Raw genomic sequence first — 21,575 nt, 5'->3', positions numbered from 1 at the left:
GTTTCTTTTTTTCCTTATTTTACTTATAAATAAACTTAGTTTTTCTTCCAGTTTACATTACATATACAGTCTGCAGTTAAAGTTTTAAAAACATTTATTAGATTCATAAACTATCCTGGATTTTTACCAAAAATGTACAGAAGCTTATAACAATCAACAGATAATATCAAGAGGAATATTTTTTATTTCCCCCTCATTTTGTCGAGCCTGTGATTAACAGCAAAAGTAGGCGAGACACTGGGTTCCGCGGAACCCTTAACGATTTTTTTACTGAAAACTCTGGTGCTGCCTTTTTTAAAATTTCATCCGCACTTAGGAATTTCGAAGCTTCCATTTGATTTGTTTAGGTGGAGGGGCTATAAAAAGATGAGACAGGACATGTTATACTTTTAATTTTGAAAAATTCAGAGGGCATCAGGGGAGCTTAGTATTATACTAACTGATAAAAAAGTATTTATTATATTATTATAGAGATACACTACAAAGTTAAAAGTTCAAAGTTCTTTATTTTCCAATTAAGGGCCCCTGACGGGACATAATGACAACAATACACAATACGTTCTGATTCTTAACACATAAATAAACAATGAAGACAAAATTAAAATTTCAATTCACATGAAGAGGATGAGATAATATCATAGAATATATATAATCATATAAAATATCACAACAGTGAACACTATGATAAAACAATGATTGTTATTGTTATTATTTATAAGTTATTTTTAATAGTTCGTTCAAAGTTTCACATCTTTGATTTTTCTGCCATGCCAGAGTGCCATCAAAAATAGTTTAATAATTTATTAATTCACCATATTAAATTGAGATTGGAAATAGTTTGCTAACAGAGGTCCACCTAGCTTGTCTCTTAAAAAAAGAAAAATAAGTTAAAGTCACTAAAATGGAAAAGAGACCAAGGGCAAATGCAATTGGACATGAAGTTAGTAAGTGGAATTTTAGCCATGACACCGTCTTAACCTCCTCGTGACTACTGCACAAAAGTTGAAAAAAAAATTGTTCGCTTTTATAATAATGCAGAATTCACCAAGGGATGATACTAAAAGGTTTTGGCATCCAAAATCGTATGTGATTTACACTGAATGCATATATATACATAGTCAACACTCTAGCATAGCAGTAGCAGGTGCAAGTTAAGTGACAAAGTCCCACTACTCTTTAATTAATATCACTGTGCTTAAACGGCTGTGGGTAACTTAAGTTACCCACAGCCCAAGATGGAGCCGCCTTGCGTCGGTTAGATACTTTTCTCCTATAGAATAACAATACCACGAATGCATCAATTAAACAACTGAATTTAAAAGTTGTATTAATCGTTTAGGGAAACCCCTAAACTGGAAAGGTGATTAAATTCTACAAAATAAACGATCACAGCACGATTTTAAAAAACACTTAGGCTGTCCGTAACTTCAAAACAACTTGTCCGTAACTTTTTTCATCATACCAATAGAGATGTCCGTAACTTTCAAAGAATCGACATACGCGGATGTAATGTTTAAACCGATGATAGAGATTGCATCGAATACATATTCACAAAACGAAGTAGATGTCTAGTATGATATAATTCATTGTATCGATGGAAGACAAAATTGGGAAAAATATGAAAAAAATCACGATAAATCCGCAAAACTCGGGTTTCATTTTGTAAAACGTCGGGGTACCCAAATCGCCTAGTTCGGAGGGTTGTTTCCGATCATAGCAGATAAACTGTTGAAACATCATTGTTCGTTTTTATTTTTGAACAAGTAGACTACACAAGTATTTTTTACACATACATGTAGCATGTATACACTTACTGATTTTCTGCCAGCAACGACAAGGGTAGCGTGAATCCGGGATTTTGGAGGGGAACCCAAATTGCCCAGGCATGCAGTGGATAGACTATACGAGACTTAAGTGCACAAACTTTTTCCGTCTTTTTGAAAAAGCCAAAAACACTTTTCTCTCATCCCCACAAAAACAAATCCCATCAGCATTGACAGTAAAATAAAAGGGGTGTCAATCTGGACACACTGGGACGTTGAGCACTGTGATATTGCGGCACCCTGGCCAAGATTTACAGTAAACGGGAAAACTTTAAAAAAGGACATTTTGTATAAATGAATAAACCTAGTTTTAAAGCTAGCTGCATATTTCATTTGTATGCAAGTTGCATTAAATCTCATTAAACTGAATAAAACTAAAAGATACAATAGGTAAAAGTCAGTGACAATAAAAGGAAAAGAGCAGTCAACATAGTGTAACAATTCGACATAGTTTATAAAAATATAAATAACTACGTAGAACAACAGGATAATTTAATAGTCTAACAACCCCTGATAACATACAAAGAGAGAAAAAAAAACATACTAGGAAACATATTCAAAAAATCATAACACTATAACTAACTGGTGGGATGTATAAATACCGAGCCGCGCCAAAGAGTATTCATCAAAATAACACTATAACTAACTGGTGGGGTGTATAAATACCGAGCCGCGTCAAAGAGTATTCATCAAAATACACATAGAAAGAAACAGAGGTGAAGGTAAACCGCAAACATATAATTAAACTCAAAACATTAAAGAGCCACGGTATGGAAAAGCCTTGGTCTGACAAGCGAAAAACGTCGATAAGACGCACATCAGTAAATAAAAGTTCAAACCATAACCAGGATGGAGTACCACAAACCCCACATAAAACTTCTGTGGTGTAAGTATGATGCGTTAATAAAATCACATTTGGTGGGGAATGAGTAGTATAAACGGCCGCGAAGGTTACAAATATGATGTTAATTGTCTTCTAATTGTTGAAATTATAATTCTTAAAATTTTAAATCAAAAGTTACCCACATCTAAAAATAAAGTTACGGACAGCCTGCTTAGTTTCGATAAAAAAGTTACGGACATCTTATGCATTTTTTAAAGTTGACCTTGCGCTTTAGTGAACTCTATATTAACAAATTTATGGTAATTGTTAGTCATTTATTTATTCAATAATCCTATAAATATTTACATTCTGCATGAAAAACGTCGCAAAAGGTACATTTTGTATGAATTAAATATCAACGAGTTTAGAGTCCGCCATCTTGGGCTGTGGGTAACTTAAGTTACCCACAGCCGTTTAAGCACAGTGAATATGTTCATGTTTGGCTACAAGACAACAAATTTTACACAAAATCTACATTGTGGAGGTGTCACGGAATAGAATTTCCTTCATGATATAAGTTCCAGAAGGAAAAAAAATGTTCTGGAATATTATTTCCACAGGAATAAATATTACAGTAAATGTTCCTAACGGAATAAATGGTATAGAATATTTGTTCGAACAGGAAAAGATATTATGACAATGTTTATAACAGAGTTTCCATTGGAACTTCTGTTAGGTGGAACAAATATACGGTTGACAGAGGTTATCCATTCGTTGGAGTGATTTAAGCAGAATAAGAATATTTAGGGGAGATAACTGCATGTATCTGTCAAAATGGCTGAAACAGCGATTGCAGCACGAGTCTGTGAAACCCCTGGTTGTGACAAAGCAGCCAAGCTCCAATGTCCTACTTGTATTAAGTTAATGATACAAGGATCATTTTTCTGTTCACAGGTCTGAATTGACACAAGAAAAAGATACATTCACATAAAAAAAACTCACCACCCAGTGCAAAAATAACATTCATATTTTAATGAGATTTATTTGTATCTGTAGGGCTATTTCCAAATACCTGTATGGCAATCAACTTGTAATTCTATGTTGCCCCCTTTGTTTGTATTACATCTATTTATAAGCCTACAAAAAAGACATTTACTGATTTAGCCTTGGTAATTGAAAGGTTAGTTTGACCCATTCAGGCATTCTGTTGTAACTTAATTCATACAAAAGCGAAAAGGACTTGAATAATGTTTATTGGACTGTATGTGGCACTGTGCATAGCAAAAATTGTAAAGTATAATCATATCAAAAAGACAAAAGTTACTGAATGAAAAAATCATACTAATGAGAATTACTATTCACGGAAACTATGATTTAGAAAATATGGAATTTGTGACGACTCAATCAACTTTTTTAGTTTACAGGCTTTATTTCAGAGACTTTCATAGAACATTTTTTTTTTGTGACCGGTTTATATTTTTGCCTCCCATCTTCTAAATTAACAATACAAATGGTAATTAACAATTTCGAGTGTTCCTTTGTCAAAGTTTTATGGAAAAAATAACTCCAGAGTCAAAGTTCTAGCTTATTAGTCTGAATAAACACGAATGAAAATGGTATGTCAAATTCCGCGGCGGCCATTTTTTTTACCTGTACAATGCAATCACCAGATAGGAAGTTGTGTCCCTGGATAAGTTGGAGTTGTCTTTCTTAGTCCAATGTTTTCTTTGTATTTTTGCATTGATATAGATATAAATTGACTATTGGGATCTTTTGTGGATTTTTTAATATTTTAATGGAGATATCTAATGATATTTTTTTCTGGTAAAATCAATACTTTTGAGATTAATATGTGCTTTTTAGCTCACCTGGCCCGAAGGGCCAAGTGAGCTTTTCCCATCACTTGGCGTCCGTCGTCCGTCGTCCGTCGTCGTTAACTTTTACAAAAATCTTCTCCTCTGAAACTACTGGGCCAAATTAAACCAAACTTGGCCACAATCATCATTGGGGTATGTAGTTTAAAAAATGTGTGGCGTGACCCGGCCAACCAACCAAGATGGCCGCCATGGCTAAAAATAGAACATAGGGGTAAAATGCAGTTTTTGGCTTATAACTCAAAAACCAAAGCATTTAGAGCAAATCTGACATGGGGTAAAATTGTTTATCAGGTCAAGATCTTTCTGCCCTCAAATTTTCAGATGAATCCCACAACCTGTTGTTGGGTTGCCGCCCCTGAATTGGTAATTTTAGGGATTTTTTGCTGTTTTTGGTTATTATCTTGAATATTATTATAGATAGAGATAAACTGTAAACAGCAATAATGTTCAGCAAAGTTAGATTTACAAATAAGTCAACAGGACCAAAATGGTCAGTTGACCCCTTTAGGAGTTTTGACCTTTATAGTCAATTTTTAACCATTTTTCGTAAATCTTAGAAATCTTTTACAAAAATCTTCTCCTGTGAAACTACTTGGCCAAATTAATCCAAACTTGGCCACAATCATCTTTGGGGTATGTAGTTTAAAAAATGTGTGGCGTGACCCGGCCAACCAACCAAGATGGCCGCCATTGCTAAAAATAGAACATAGGGGTAAAATGCAGTTTTTGGCTTATAACACAAAAACCAAAGCATTTAGAGCAAATCTGACATGGTTAAAAGTGTTTATCAGGTCAAGATCTATCTGTCCTGAAATTTTCAGATGAATCAGACAAACTGTTGTTGGGTTGCTGCCCCTGAATTGGTATTTTTAAGGAAATTTTGCTGTTTTTGGTTATTATCTTGAATATTATTATAGATAGAGATAAACTGTAAATAGCAATAATGTTCAGCAAAGTAAGATTTACAAATAAGTCAACATGACCAAAATGGTCAGTTGACCCCTTTAGGAGTTATTGCCCTTTATAGTCAATTTTTAACCATTTTTCGTAAATCTTAGTTATCTTTTACAAAAATCTTCTCCTCTGAAACTACTGGGCCAAATTAATCCAGACTTGGCCACAATCATCTTTGGGGTATCTTGTTTAAAAAATGTGTGGTGTGACCCTGCCATCCAACCAAGATGGCCGCCACGACTAAAAATAGAACATAGGGGTAAAATGCAGTTTTTGGCTTATAACTCAAAAAGCAAAGCATTTAGAGCAAATCTGACTGGAGTAAAATTGTTTATCAGGTCAAGATCTATCAGCCCTGAAATTTTCAGATGAATCGGACAACTTGTTGTTGGGTTGCTGCACCTGAATTGGTAATTTTAAGGAAATTTTGCTGTTTTGGGTTATTATCTTGAATATTATTATAGATAGAGATAAACTGTAAACAGCAATAATGTTCAGCAAAGTAAGATTTACAAATAAGTCAACATGACCGAAATGGTCAGTTGACCCCTTTAGGAGTTATTGCCCTTTATAGTCAATTTTTAACCATTTTTCGTAAATCTTAGTTATCTTTTACAAAAATCTTCTCCTCTGAAACTACTGGGCCAAATTAATCCAGACTTGGCCACAATCATCTTTGGGGTATCTTGTTTAAAAAATGTGTGGCGTGACCCTGCCATCCAACCAAGATGGCCGCCACGACTAAAAATATAACATAGGGGTAAAATGCAGTTTTTGGCTTATAACTCAAAAACCAAAGCATTAAGAGCAAATCTGACATGGGTTAAAATTGTTTATCAGGTCAAGATCTATCTGCCCTGAAATTTTCAGATAAATCAGACAACCTGTTGTTGGGTTGCTGCACCTGAATTGGTAATTTTAAGGAAATTTTGCTGTTTTTGGTTATTATCTTGAATATTATTATAGATAGAGATAAACTGTCAACAGCAATAATGTTCAGCAAAGTAAGATTTACAAATAAGTCAACATGACCGAAATGGTCAATTGACCCCCTAAGGAGTTATTGTCCTTTATAGTCAATTTTTAACAATTTTCATAAAATTTGTAGATTTTTACTAACATTTTCCACTGAAACTACTGGGCCAAGTTCACTATAAATAGAGATAATTGTAAGCAGCAAGAATGTTCAGTAAAGTAAGATGTACAAACACATCACCATCACCAAAACACAATTTTGTCATGAATCCATCTGCTTCCTTTGTTTAATATTCACATAGACCAAGGTGAGCGACACAGGCTCTTTAGAGCCTCTAGTTTATTTAATGTGCAAATATATTTTTTTCTGTTTTTTTTTTTGTATCAAACCACTGACTGCATGGAAATATTAATTAAATGTAAGATGACATGACACACTAATCCATGTACATTTAACACTTTAATAATGTCTTGATAAATTAAGAGAGACATAATTAAATCTTGAAAGACAATCATGAACTTAATTACTTTGAAAAAGTCTATGATTTATTTAAAAAATTATCTTTATAAGTGTCCATGGGATGCTAGAATTTCCGCTGTCTTTGGTTTTGTATTGTTCAATGATGAAGATAATTAAATGTTCCTTATTAAAAAAAAAATGACAAAAATTAATAAATGAAAATGTCAACTGTAACAACATATATAAATATAAATTATGAATATCCTTTCAACAACTTATCTGTGAAAACCTTTTCAACAAATTATGTATATAATATCCTTTCAACTTAAAAATTTTAACAAAGTAACTGTTAATTTAAGAAGTGTAATTTTTGACTGAGTGGGAGACAGTGAAGCAATGGGGTAGGCAAAGGGGTTTTCTACATTCAACACAACCATATTTTGAAACCTTTTTTCCTGTGTACCTTTAATAGCTTCCCTAGCCCAGCATATGTGACACCTTATCTTGTTTCCCAAAGTCTGCTGGCAAACAGAGTTAACCTACATGTGTTTGATCTGTCTTGACTTGGTAGATTTCACAATATGACATACACCGTGTCAGACGCTGCCAATACCCAAAGTTTGATGGCCCATTTCTTTGTTTTAGGAGGCATGAATTGCTTGAATGCATCCCTCCCTTTGTAAGGTACCATGAATCGTCACCTATCGTTTTGGGACATGTTGGTCTCTCATTTTTGTCTGTTAAGGGGGTCTTTAATTTATCTGAGTTTGTAAGATACATCATAATTAGCCTCCCATCTTTGCTCACCTCGCTGGTGCGTATCAGTGAAGTGTAGATACCTTATTATCTGCATAATTCGTCCATTTCTTTGAAAAATTAGAGACCATGACTTATATTTTTAATAACTATAAACATGATAAAACCTTCAAGTGTTGGGATTAAATTTCAGGATAAAAACAATATATGTACATTGTCAGAAAATATAAAATTTTTGTCCTGTTTCTAAAGCTCATACAAATATATTTTATTTTTTCCGTCAATGTACATATATATTGAATATGAGAATAATTGCCTGTTAATATAAACATATAATTGTTAAGGCTTTTTTACTTTAATATATGTGTGTGGCTCTGATCTGGCTGCGGTTTAACATCTTAGAATTGAGATTATATTCACATTTATATATGATTTATAAAAACATTACCGGTTTTATGTCAATTATCAAATCATTGCAATATCACTTTGCTCTTCATGGGCCCTTTAATTAGAATAAAAATATCTTATCTCTGGAATCAAAATATCCTATCTTTGGAATAAAAATGTCTTATCTTATCTAATTATAACTATTAATTATTTGGTTATCAGATAGAAACATTTAGAAAAAATATCGTTCTTTGGTCCTCATAAGTTTTGTGGACCAGTATAACACTTCTTGGTTGGGATAAATGGGGAAGACCTCTTTCAAATTTCAATATATAAAATTCTTGGTGCCATCAGTCATTGTTGGGGGGCATCAGGGGCATTATTTATATCTGCCAGCTGTCATTATTTTCGTCTGAAAGTTCGCTGACCCCTTCTCTTTCAACATCACTTCAGGAGTGATCATGAAATCATTTTTGAGGTCAATGCATTTCATACCGTTGACCGAGAAGTTCTACTTCTCCCACCGAAAATCCCTCAAACTCGTCCTCTGAACTATCGGACATTTTTGTGTCTCAGAATGTTACAGACACGATACAGACCATGAAACGACATTTTACTATAAATATTTACTATAATTTTGCGTCCTTGACATCGGCAAGTGAGAGAGGAAAGTGATTGGATTGTTTTATTTAGAACTTCCATAAAAGGAGTGCGACCTTTTGCACTCGTGGGAAAAATCCAATTACCGCGCCGACGGAAGTCGGATTATTACTTGATTTTATCCTCCGTTCGATTGTAAAAATCGTTTTTCGTAATTTTTATCATAATATTAATCAAAATATCCATGAAATTAAATTTAACTTTCCTTCCAAATAACCTTTTCTCGACCAAAAAGGTCACATGTTCGCATCACATGTTTTGTACAAAATGGCGGCGGCTTATTTTGTTTGTTGACGCTACCGATCTTTCATTGTATTGAAGTATATATAAGGTATCAAATTCAGTCAGAATAGGTATTCTTTAACTGTGATATACAAGCTTCCTGAAAACCTATATATTTATTGGTTAAACGTAGCTTTACGGGGGGAAAATGAGTTAAAAGACAAAAAATATTATTATCACATGATTGTCAATGCCTAAAAGCATTGTTCGGCCTGGCTACGGGGATGCCTCAACACATTGTTCGGCCTGGCTACGGGGATGCCTCAACGCATTGTTCGCCTTGAAAGGGTTATTAATTAAAACTTAATTAATTAATCCTAGATGTATGATGGTTAATCCTAAGAAAAATTTCCAGTTACTCATTTGATTTTGTTATTTAACACTTAAACAAAAGTTGTTTCCCTTAGCCAATATGTAGATTGGTATGTAGACAAACTGAGAAGCTGCCTTGACAAAATATGATAAGTTGAAAGTGATATATTTATAATAGTGGATTTAACCATGAAATTTTAACCTATAAAAAGATAACATGTAATAAAGATTTGTATAAACTTGCTAATCCTGCTTCCTCGTCATTGACAATGAAACTGTATGTCTGTCCTAAGGGAAACAATAATGGAACTCTAATTACCGTGATTACAGTCAATTGTGAAATTGGCAAACAGCCTACTACTTTTTGAAAAGTTTAGCTGTGATTGGTTGTTTTTTTTAACTTTTTGCACAAAATCTCTGACCCTAACATGACTACCTTAGAGTCCAAAGGACCAGTTAATGATAAAATTTGATAATTCTTAAAGTTGCTTGGTTGTTGTATGGACAGAAAAGCAGCCTTAATCTGCTAAAGGGGGATATTTTTGTCTATATATATATGTAATCATCAACCTTAAACTTACTTTTCTTAAAGAAAATGCTCTTGCATTAGATAAAATTGAGAATGGAAATGGTGAATGTGTCAAAGAGACAACAACTCGACCATAGAGCAGAGAAATTGGAGGAAACGGTGGATTTTTTCCAACAGCAAAAAATTCACAAAAAAATATATATAAATGTAAAACAAAAAAACATTTTACAACATTCTTCATATTTTCTACCAAATGTCAAATTGTTTTTATTTTAACATTTATTTGTTAATTTTTATAGTTCAAATAAAATTTTATAAAGACATTTAAAAGCAACAGCAGTAAGATTTAAGGTTTTGTGACTAGTGGTTTTCACCCTAATTTTCCAAAAGCTATTTTTTTTTAAAAAAAAATTTGTAGGGCATTGCATAGGGAGATTTTTTTAAAACATTTTTACCACTAGAAAAAGTTATTGTCATATGTGGCTATGATTGAATTTTGTTTTGAACCGTTTCATCGTGTCATGGTCGTTGTTAGATCCTTTGTGAGAAAAACATGGACACGGTTTCTGTATTTTAATCAAACTAAAATTGAGAATGGAAATGGGGAATGTGTCAAAGAGACAACAACCCGACCAAATAAAAAACAACAGCAGAGGGTCACCAACAGGTCTTCAATGTAGCGAGAAATTCCCACACCCGGAGGCGTCCTTCAGCTGGCCCCTAAACAAATATATACTAGTCCAGTGATATTGAACGCCATACTAATTTCCAAATTGTACACAAGAAACTAAAATTAAAATAATACAAGACTAACAAAGGCCAGAGGCTCCTGACTTGGGACAGGCGCAAAAATGCGGCGGGGTTAAACATGTTTGTGAGATCTCAACCCTCCCCCTATACCTCTAACCAATGTAGTAAAGTAAACGCATAACAATACGCACATTAAAATTCAGTTCAAGAGAAATCCGAGTCTGATGTCAGAAGATGTAACCAAAGAAAATAAACAAAATGACAATAATACATAAATAACAACAGACTACTAGCAGTTAACTGACATGCCAGCTCCAGACTTCAATTAAACTGACTGAAAGATTATGATTTCATCATATGAACATCAGGCACAATCCTTCCCGTTAGGGGTTTAGTATCATACCATCATAACATATATGAGAAGAACATAACCCGTGTCATGCCAACAACTGTTTTTAGAATAAATGTGTTTAGTTCCGATGCAAAGACCTTATCAGTGACTCAATATTAACGCCAAAATATGCAATCTTTAATGACTTGACAACAGTATCGTAATTATATCCCTTCTTAATAAGTCTATTCAAAGGTTTTGTACAGCTACTTGTAATGAATAATGGTTAATTATGTACTTGACAATTACATACTGTAAATTTAGAAACTACTGCATTGATTTCTTATTGCGATTTTGTCATTTTAGACTAAAATGTGATTATAGTATTTGCAATTCTGAGAAAAATCCTGTTCAGTTCATATAAAAATATTCAAATTGCAAGTTAAAATTATTGCAATTATAACCTTGTCGCATTTTTCGCAATGATAAAAACATCGCAATAATTTCTGAATTTACAGTAGTATTTTTAAACCTGATATTACCATGATTACAATTTGAACTTTATGTCTGAATTCTTTTTTTCTCATATTAACTTTTTTTTCCTTCTGTATAAAGTCTGATAATTTACCTAAATCCTGATCAATAATATTTATGTTATTAAGACATCATTTAATTCTCAACACGGCTATTGGATCTTAGCTCATAATGACATTTGTTGTATTTATTTTTGTACATGTACAACTGAATACGATGTCTTGTGCAATTTGCAACATCTCTTTTATTTTTTGATAGGAACCAGGTTACTGTTAGTTTATTAAATATAAAATAAGATGACCAAACATAGTTCTGAAAAATTCTTTTGGAAATAATTCCTACTGTTTATGCATTAATGTTATAGATCAGCTAATTTGCATGTTTAAATTATTTGAGTGTTCAAAATAAAACATACAGCTTTGTATTTCAGGAATGTTTTAAAGGATTTTGGACAGAACACAAGAAGGTGCACAAAAAAGCCAGTAAGTATAGAATTTTAAAAATTTGTTCTCCATTCAATTAAATTACTCTAAACTGAATAAGTACTTAATCTTGTTCAAAGAGAAAACACATTGTGCATTTAACTATGACTGTCCGATTTACAGTATAAACATATCCAAATTATGAATTATTTCAGTCAGAACCTTACAATGCCAAATAACTAAATTATTGATTTATTTCAGAGCAAGGTACAGATATAAATAATGATTCCTATAATCCATGGCCTGGATTTAAGTATACTGGACAATTAAGAGGTTACCCTGTAGTAAGTAGATAGATTATTTTAACCTATGTAAGATGTGTTTTTACTTACTTGTTATACCCCACGCAACGAAGTTGCGCAGGGTATAATGTTTTTGACCCGTCCGTCCATCCGTCCGTCCGTCCGTCTGTCAGTCCGTCCGTCCGTCAGTCCTGTTTCTTGTCATCGCAACTCCTCTCAAACCACACAACAGAATTTCACGAAACCTTTTCAGATAATAAGGACATACTATGTAGTTGTGCATATCGACGGGAAATTACGATTCAATTTTTTTTCTAGGAATTACGCCCCTTTGAACTTATTTACTTTAATGTACTACTGCAACAGTTTGTCATCGCAACTCCTCTCAAACCACACAACAGAATTTCACGAAACCTTTTCAGATAATAAGGACATACTATGTAGTTGTGCATATCGACGGGAAATTGCGATTCAATTTTTTTTCTAGGAGTTACGCCCCTTTGAACTTATTTACTTTAATGTACTACTGCAACAGTTTGTCATCGCAACTCCTCTCAAACCACACAACAGAATTTCACGAAATCTTTTTATATGAAAAGGACATATTATGTAGTTGTGCATATCGACAGGAAATTATGATTCAATTTTATTTCTAGGAGTAACGCCCCTTTGAACTTATTTGCTTCAATGTACTACTGCAACAGTTTGTCATCGCAACTCCTCTGCAACTACATAACAGAATTTCATGAAACCTTTTCAGATAATAAGGACATACTATGTAGATGTGCATATCGACAGGAAATCACGATTCAATTTTTTTTCTAGGAGTTACACCTCTTTGAACTTATTTGCTTTAAGGTACTACTTCAACAGTTTGTCATCTCAACTCCTCTGAAACCACACAACAGAATTTCATGAAACTTTGTAGATAATAAGGACATACTACGTAGATGTGCATATCAACAGGAAATTACGATTCAATTTTTTTCTAGGAGTTATGCCCCTTTGAACTTATTTGCTTCAATGTACTTCTGCAACAGTTTGTCATCTCAACTCCTCTGAAAACACACAACAGAATTTCATGAAATTTTGGTGATAATAAGGACATACTATGTAGATGTGTATATTGACAGGAAATTATTATTCAGTATTTTTTCTTATACAATTTTTTTTTCTTATACTTATTTAATTTCTCCAATGACAATGTGGGGATGTGGGGTATGTGAGCGTGCTCACTAAGGTTCTTTAATTACTGTATATTATAACTTAAGTATATTATTAGAATCACCAGTATTTTTGTCTCATCTTTGACAAAAGTAACAAAAGTGAGATATACATGTTGACATAAGAATAACTTGAAAGTAAAATAACGATCATCTTTATGGTTTAAATTTTACATGGCTGTTAGACTATGAAAAACAAGTGCAAATATATATCTATTTTATTCTTGTTTACTTTCCTTATTTGTTACATATGTTTTGAAAATAAGTAGGACCTGCTCCTTAGGTTTCACCATCAGTTGTTTTACCATTCTGTGTTCTGTGATATATAAATAAATTATTACATTACAGAGTTCAAAGAGATCTGTCCCTGACCATATACCCAGACCAGATTATGCTGAACATCCTGAAGGTAATTATTATTATTTAATATGCAAAACAAAACCTTGGGTTTTATGAAGAACTGGATGGCTCAAAAAAAATATTGATTTATTAAATTTGAAACTTTCTAAAGCAAGAATTAAGGTACATTGTATTGTTACAAAATTTATGTTGTATAAGATTAATTTGCAAAATATAAAAGAATCTCACAATTTTTCACTTGTTGGCAAACATATGCGGAAAATACAAATCCAAAGAAGCTTAAAGAATTCATTTCCTCTAACTATGTTTGATATATTGTAGGTGTACCATTAACAGAAAGGCAGATGAGAGGGTCAACAAATATCAAAATTCTATCTGACGAGGAACAGGAAGGACTCAGAGTGGCTTGTAAGGTAATAACTAAAAACAAAGTGGAAAGGGACATGATTGTATTTATAAAGACTTTAGCAATGATCTTCAGATATAAAATATTCCAAAATGAGTAAGTGATTTTAGTCATAATCAATCAACTTTGTAGAGCAAAATAGGAGGAAGTGATCAATAATTCATTAATTTCATAGCACACATTTTACTTACAAGAAAGGTCTTTGCTGACCTATTGGCCTGAGCATGTCGTAAACAGTAAACTCTAGTCTTCAAACTCTAAGTTGTGAGTGAGGTCTATTTATTTATGATCATAATTGGCAAGGATTGCCATAATATTTACAAGACCGTAAGTAGTGTTAAATATAAAGAAAAGACAAGCAAACAATAAGAGGAAATGCTAAAGAGAAAATTTAACCCCTGTACCTGATGCAATTTTTTATCTCTAAAATTGGGGCATATATCATGTATATGTCATTCACTTTGTCAATCTGTCTATCAAAAAGGCTAACAGATATTTTAACACTTTTCACAGGCTCTACTAAATCGAATGACTTTGAAACCTGTAGCAGCTTGATAGTGATAAGCTGTATCTATTTCTGATTGCTTTCTGGATTAGTTTGTCACTTCTTTATGTTTGTCAAATAACCTTGTAAATTATATGATTTACCATACATGTAAGTCACATATATTCTAACCTCCAGAACAAAACTAAAAACTATGTCTGAAGACAATTATCAAGAAGATTGATATCAAAATAGCTTGCATATATATATTTGTCATTTCATGTACAGCTTGGAAGAGAGGTAATAGATATAGCAGCTGATACTATACATATAGGAGTAACTACAGAGGAGATTGATCGAATAGTACATGAAGTAAGTACTGGAATAAAACTATATCAGAATATAGGGAAACATTCTTCATTTTCATAAAATTTAAAAGGCATAATTGTTTTTATTCTTAAATAAAATGTCCTTTGATAGTTTTTAAGTGCAAGCATATCACTACCACTAGACCATGTACATTTCTTTTTTTTTTTCATGACAGGACCACACAGTACTTCATAGATAATCTAGATTGGGGTTAATATGCAAAATTCAAATTCAAATTTTTAACAGGCCCTTTTGGGTATTTCAAAATTTAACATGATCATTCACACTTTTATACCAACCTTTCTTGCTCCACTCACTCTGATTAAGTTAATTTACGGACATTAGAACATACATAAAAGTCACATAAAGGTGCAATACAGAAGGCAGGTTATGCCCAACTTATTGTATTGTTAATTATTAAAGATATCAAAAACCGTTCTGATCCCCACCTCTGTACACTGCATATTATGAATTACCATGGTAAAATCTTCAAAGCACACTATAAAAATTGATGACAAATTTATAATTACTAGTTTCCTAAAACATGTAATGGAAGATATAACAATTGTGTTATATTTAATAGGTTTATATATATATATATATATATATATATGGTGTTATGTTCTATTTGTAGGCCTGTATAGATAGAGAATGTTACCCATCACCATTAAATTATTACTGTTTTCCTAAATCTTGTTGCACGTAAGTAAATCAAATCTTTTGTAGTTGTTGTTATCTATGGTTAGGTTAAAATCTGATCAATGTTATACAGCTGGATTTATGTAAATGGTCTACAGCTGTTTTAAAGCTTAATGTTTGATGCGCAGGCTGAAGTTTCATCTAAATAATTCCAGTCAATTATTTTTTCATTAAAGTATAGCTTACAATTTATAGTGGAATTTGAATTCTATTTATTTTTTTCCACCAATGTTTACATTAGTTTCTTGCACTTTTATTGACAGATACAAATGTACGATGTATTGGATTTATTTATGTTTCTTAATTTATTACAAATTGAGCAGAATTTGTACTTGCGTTGATACCTGAATTTATCACTTTGACAAAATCTTCAGCCTTTGGTAAAATTGTGTTTCATTTAAAAACACTTGTTAGCTGATTAACCAAACAAAATCACAAAAATTGATGACACTTGAGTCATATTGAATCCACTACAAAACTAAATGTATAGCATTTATATTTTGCATTGTGTAATTGCAATTTATAGGTCTGTTAATGAAGTAATTTGCCATGGAATTCCAGATGCTAGACCTTTAGAAAATGGTGACATTGTAAATGGTAAGGAAGAGAATGTCTTAAAATATATAAAATAGCATAGAATATGTATATAGAACAGCATAGAATATGTTATCTAAGGTAAACATATTTTATTTGGGTAAAAAAAAAATCCAGAACTCTGAGATTTCGTTCTATTTCAAAATAAAAAAAATATCTCGTGTTTGACTCGTACATTAAATGTATGAGTCATTAGAAGTATCTAATGATAAAAAGGAAAACTTAGAAAACTACATAATGGAAGAAACTATTGCATGTTTTGGTTAAGTGTAGGTGTGGAATAGTTAATTTAATTCAAGACAATCAAAAAATGTTTACTTTAAAGTAAAGGTTTAGATCATAGTAAATATTGACTAGTTTGATATTTTAAGTTCATTTCATTATTTTAATGTTTCGTTATCATATTTTACATTCTTTATTTTTAATACATATATAACTTTACTCATATATTAGGAATAAGTTTTTCTTTAATAATTCTTGTGTGTTATTTTCATTTAAATTTAACTTGCTGCCTATTTTGTCATGATTTTTGATTTTTTATTTCAGTGGATATTACAACATTTCACGGAGGTTTCCATGGAGATCTTAATGAAACCTTTTTTGTCGGTGAAGTTTCAGATAGTGCTAAAAAACTAGTCAAAACAACACATGAATGTCTTTCACAAGCTATTTCTGAAGGTATATCAATATTTAGCTTAAAACAAACAATAGCAATATGTTTATCTAACAGCATGCTAGGTATGTCTAGAAAGTACGTTACAATTTATCATAGTGAATGCAATTAAGCTATTTAAAAACAGAGATAAGTCATTAGGCACTCCTTTTCATCTAATAGTACAAAAAAAACAGGCAAATTCATTATTATTTAAACAGCCAAAAGTAACCTAAAATAATTATTTGTTAAATTCACAATTGATATATTTGTTTGCGCTAATGAACGTTTTTTAGTTAGCTTTATAATTAAAGAAAAAGGATTAAACTGAAATCTAAAAGTCAGATGATCCAAATGTGTTATGATGCTGATTATATATAACAGTGTAATTAAGAGTATTAATGTGTAATATATAGAATTGGGTTTTAGTTAATTTTTATTATAACTAATTTAACATCTGCATATTTGATCATTTGAAATATGAGTTATATCCAACAAATCATTTCTTTTCATGTTGTGTTTACAGTAAAACCAGGAGTTAGATACAGAGATATAGGAAATATTATACAGAAACATGCACAAGCTAATGGTTTCTCTGTAGTAAGAAGTTACTGTGGACACGGAATTCACCAGTAAGTCAGGGTTTTCTCCAGTATAGTTTAGAAGGACACTTCACAATATGAAATTTTTATCTAATTCATGTCAAGTTTCTCCATTTTGTTTGAGCCTGGAACATATACATTGCATAAACGAAACATGGTGATCATAGATGTTGGCGGCTTCAACATTTATGTTTGGCCTGTTGTTAAACTTGTTTTAGACAACAATAACTTCGTCAAACCTTCATAAATTGTAGGAAATTAGGACAGAAGCTTGTTTATCGCTATTTTTCTGCAATTTTCCTTTGATCTTTTTTGTGATAATTTTCATATCATGCTACTCGCTGGAGATGGAAAATTATCGCTAGAAATAATCAAGCATGTTGCTAACGAAATTGACATGAAATTGACAACGTCGTCATAGGTAAAATAGCGATAAACAGATTATCATTGGTCATCTCAACTCGATTGCCTTTCTCGCTTTCGCTGTACGGGCTCAAGCGAGAAAATCAATCTCGTTGAGATGATCAATGATAATCTATAATTATGACCAACATATTTTGGATATTTTGCCTAATTAGGAGATTAAGGTTTATAATTATGTCAGTTTAAGGAAAATGTATATGATAAGGGAATAAGTCAATGATCTTTGGTATGCATAGGCATTGGCATATCTCATTTCCACAGAGATTATTTGGCCCTGAACCTTTAGTTATGGATGTTATAAAAAGTTTACATGTAACAGTACTGCCATTTTAAAGATTTTATGAAATTCGAAACAGGCAAGACATATGACTGAAAATAGTTTACTTTATTTTGTTAAGATACTATAAATAAGTTTTATTTTACTAATTTGTTTATATTTTGACTAGGTTGTTTCACACAGCACCAAGTGTACCTCATTACTCAAGTAAGTAGGACATATAATGTATTTATCAACAAATTAGCATTCATGATAATGATTAGTTTGAGTTTTTCACATCTTTTAGAATTTGTTTCTCCATGTAAACTTTTTCATCAGTATTCTCTTCAAATTAGTCACAATTGTCATTAAGATGTTGTTTTGTTTAAAAACTACTTAAGATGATATGATTTATGATGAGGTACTACAGGTGATTTTAGAGCTTTTTGTTTGTTTCATAATGGAATTCTGTCCACTAATTAAATTTATAACATTGATAACTATTTGATATGATTTTTGTTGCAGAGAACAAAGCTATAGGTGTTATGAAACCTGGCCATTCATTCACAATAGAACCTATGATATCTGAAGGTAAGAAGTTGTATATTGTTTGAGTCAGGTTTAATCTCAAATATATTGGATACTTATTAGTTTGTATCATATTTTTTTCACCTCATGTTCTTGTCTATTGATTGTCCTCAATGCTTTTTGTTAAGGTGCTTGCCAAAAGTGCAAAAAATATGGGTTCAACCTTAGGATGGGTATTCTAAATACTTTAAAATTGGTATTTATCTTTTCTCCAAGTAAGAGCAAAGACAATTAGGACATAAGACATCTAAACTTTTACATACAATCTTCAACAATAGACAAGTGGATGTACAGCATAAAATTCTCTTTTATTGGTCCAAGACACGAATAGAATAGAAATGATCAAAAACAATGTATATACTATTCAGTTAGTTCAGTAAATCACAAAGTAATAAGATGAAATGCAGTAAAACAGTTTTAATGGCGGTAATTATAGTACATGTATTCACCTTGCTTATACATGCTTGTATTTTTTACCAGGAACCTGGAGAGATGAAATGTGGCCAGATAACTGGACTGCTGTGACACAAGATGGACGTCTCTCAGCACAGTTTGAACATACATTGTTAGTGACCGATACAGGTGTAGATGTGTTAACACAAAGACGAGAAAATAATGGTCAGCCTCATTTCATGGATAAAATATGAATGGTTTAATAGCTTAGATTTAACTCAAAAGCTTCCATTCTGTGCAAGACATGGGCATTCAGATGATATTTAATATGATTTCGTTTCCTTAGTAAGGGCAGATCACTTTGAATGGCAGATAGCCTGATTTTGTCTAACTATTTTAACAGCTAAACAGAAGACCTAATATTTGTGAGATATAACATGTAACCAATATACATGTGTAAAATAAGAACATTTAAAAACAATTATGACATTTTTGTGTTTTATTCATTTGTATCATTGTTACATGATTTTGAAATGAATATAAATGGTCAATAAATGTTCGTTATTAAATGAAGCTGGTTATAACATGCAAATCAGACTCAATTTAAGATCATTTTATAAAGAAAAATATTATTCTTTAAAATGGGAAAGTACTCAAGCACTTACATACCCAAGAAATCTCACAGGAGCTGTTTAATATTGAAAACAATCTTAAAATGTCTTTGTTTATTATAATAGCCATTAAAAATAGTTGTGTAAGCTTTTTATTTTGTTCCCAATAACCAAAATGTTTGATATATATAGTAAAAGTGCTTTCTAATAATAAGTTAGAAATTTAAAATGGATTTTGAGTTTGATGATATTTCAGTTTGTTCCTAGAGGATAAGGTTGCTCTCAACATTAAAAGGATATTCATGTAAAGATATAAATAGCTTTAATAGTAGGAAGGATTTGAATCTTGAGGTATATCACTACTTTTAGTAATAATGAGAGTATAAAAAGAAAAATGTTCTGCCAATGACATACTTTTTTTAAGCATCAAATTATCATAACATGGTCAAACAATGAAAATGCACCTTTTTCATTTAGGACATCACATACATACATGATAAAATAAATATGTTTCATTGTTGACTAAACAGGATTATACTAGTTCTCCTCTGTTACCAGTGAAACAGCAAGATTAATGATACCATAAGAACAAATAAAATAAGAAAGAATAATTATAGGCTATATTTCTTCAGTACACAGTTAGGCATATTTATTTTATAAAATTAAGTGCTTTAGCAGAAATCTTATTTTTGAAAGAGGAGACAGAAATCAAAATTTGTAGTGTGAACTGCTTCTTATGAGGGGATTATGAAGATAGCATTGTCAAATAAATGCATGTCATTTAATTGCCGCCAATGTATTTTTTACCATGTTAACTGAATCAAAACTGTGAAAAACTTATACATTACAATGTTTGAAATTGTCTTGTAGTATGTTATTTTTTTTGTTTAAGATTTTAAACAGTACTTATTGTGGGATGAATTTGTTTACGATGTTGTTTTTGTCTTGCAGTATAAAATATGTTTTAATATTTACTACTAAACATGAAAAAAAGTTAAGAGTCAATCTACCTGGTTTACATAAGAGCCAAATATGATAAATACCAAAAAGTCTGGGTTTTTTTCTGTTAATATTGTAACAGAAAGGCATGAGGCTTAAAATTAAGACTACTGTAAAAGCAGAAATTTTCTTGGAGGATTTAATTTCATTTATTTCGTGGAAACATTATATCCACGAAATGGAAACCCCCACGAAAAATTTAATCTACATATATTATCACTACCATTTACTGAAAACCACGAAATTAAATACCCATGAAATCTTACATAGACTCAAAGGCACTAAGTTTTAACCCCAAGAAGAGTAATGTTTCTACAGTAGTTGCTTTTAAATTAAATATTCATGTGAAATGCATAAGTCATATAACATTTGGTATGTATAATGGAATAAATGTTACAAATAAATTGTCCAAAGACAAATAAAGTATTTTTGCTGAATTAAATTATTATTGAATATAGTATTTTCACTATTTTGACAGCATTAAAACATATGTACTTAAAAGAAGACTGACTGTTAGAATGATCATTTATGGAGATTGCTGATTGTTTTGTAAATAGATAAACTTACACGATACTGCAAATTTGTTTAAAGCTAGGATATGCACTTGTAATAATCATTTTATCTTGTTTTTAAAGTTGCATCTTTGAGGGGAGATAACTGCAGCTCAAATGTGTTTATATCATGGGAGATAATTCAACTGATTACGATTACAAATCAATTAGATTGATATTATTTTTAT

The 21,575-nt window shown here is 31.6% G+C and overlaps 1 protein-coding gene across 1 annotated transcript; it reads left to right on the top strand.

Annotated features, from left to right (window-relative positions):
* The first annotated feature begins 3,445 nt into the window (after positions 1–3,445).
* On the top strand, positions 3,446–19,975 carry LOC143045551 (methionine aminopeptidase 1-like). Its single transcript, XM_076218134.1, has 13 exons — positions 3,446–3,600; positions 11,884–11,935; positions 12,137–12,219; positions 13,749–13,809; positions 14,082–14,173; positions 14,939–15,022; positions 15,654–15,721; positions 16,245–16,315; positions 16,859–16,990; positions 17,491–17,596; positions 18,436–18,473; positions 18,771–18,836; positions 19,314–19,975. Exons 1-13 carry the CDS (start codon positions 3,481–3,483, stop codon positions 19,478–19,480), a joined length of 1,140 nt encoding a protein of 379 aa, XP_076074249.1. The 5' UTR covers positions 3,446–3,480; the 3' UTR covers positions 19,481–19,975.
* The last annotated feature ends 1,600 nt before the right edge of the window (positions 19,976–21,575 follow it).

The sequence above is a fragment of the Mytilus galloprovincialis genome, chromosome 9, assembly GCF_965363235.1.
Source record: "Mytilus galloprovincialis chromosome 9, xbMytGall1.hap1.1, whole genome shotgun sequence".
Classification (NCBI taxonomy): domain Eukaryota; kingdom Metazoa; phylum Mollusca; class Bivalvia; order Mytilida; family Mytilidae; genus Mytilus; species Mytilus galloprovincialis.
This window is presented reverse-complemented; position numbering and strand designations above follow the sequence as displayed.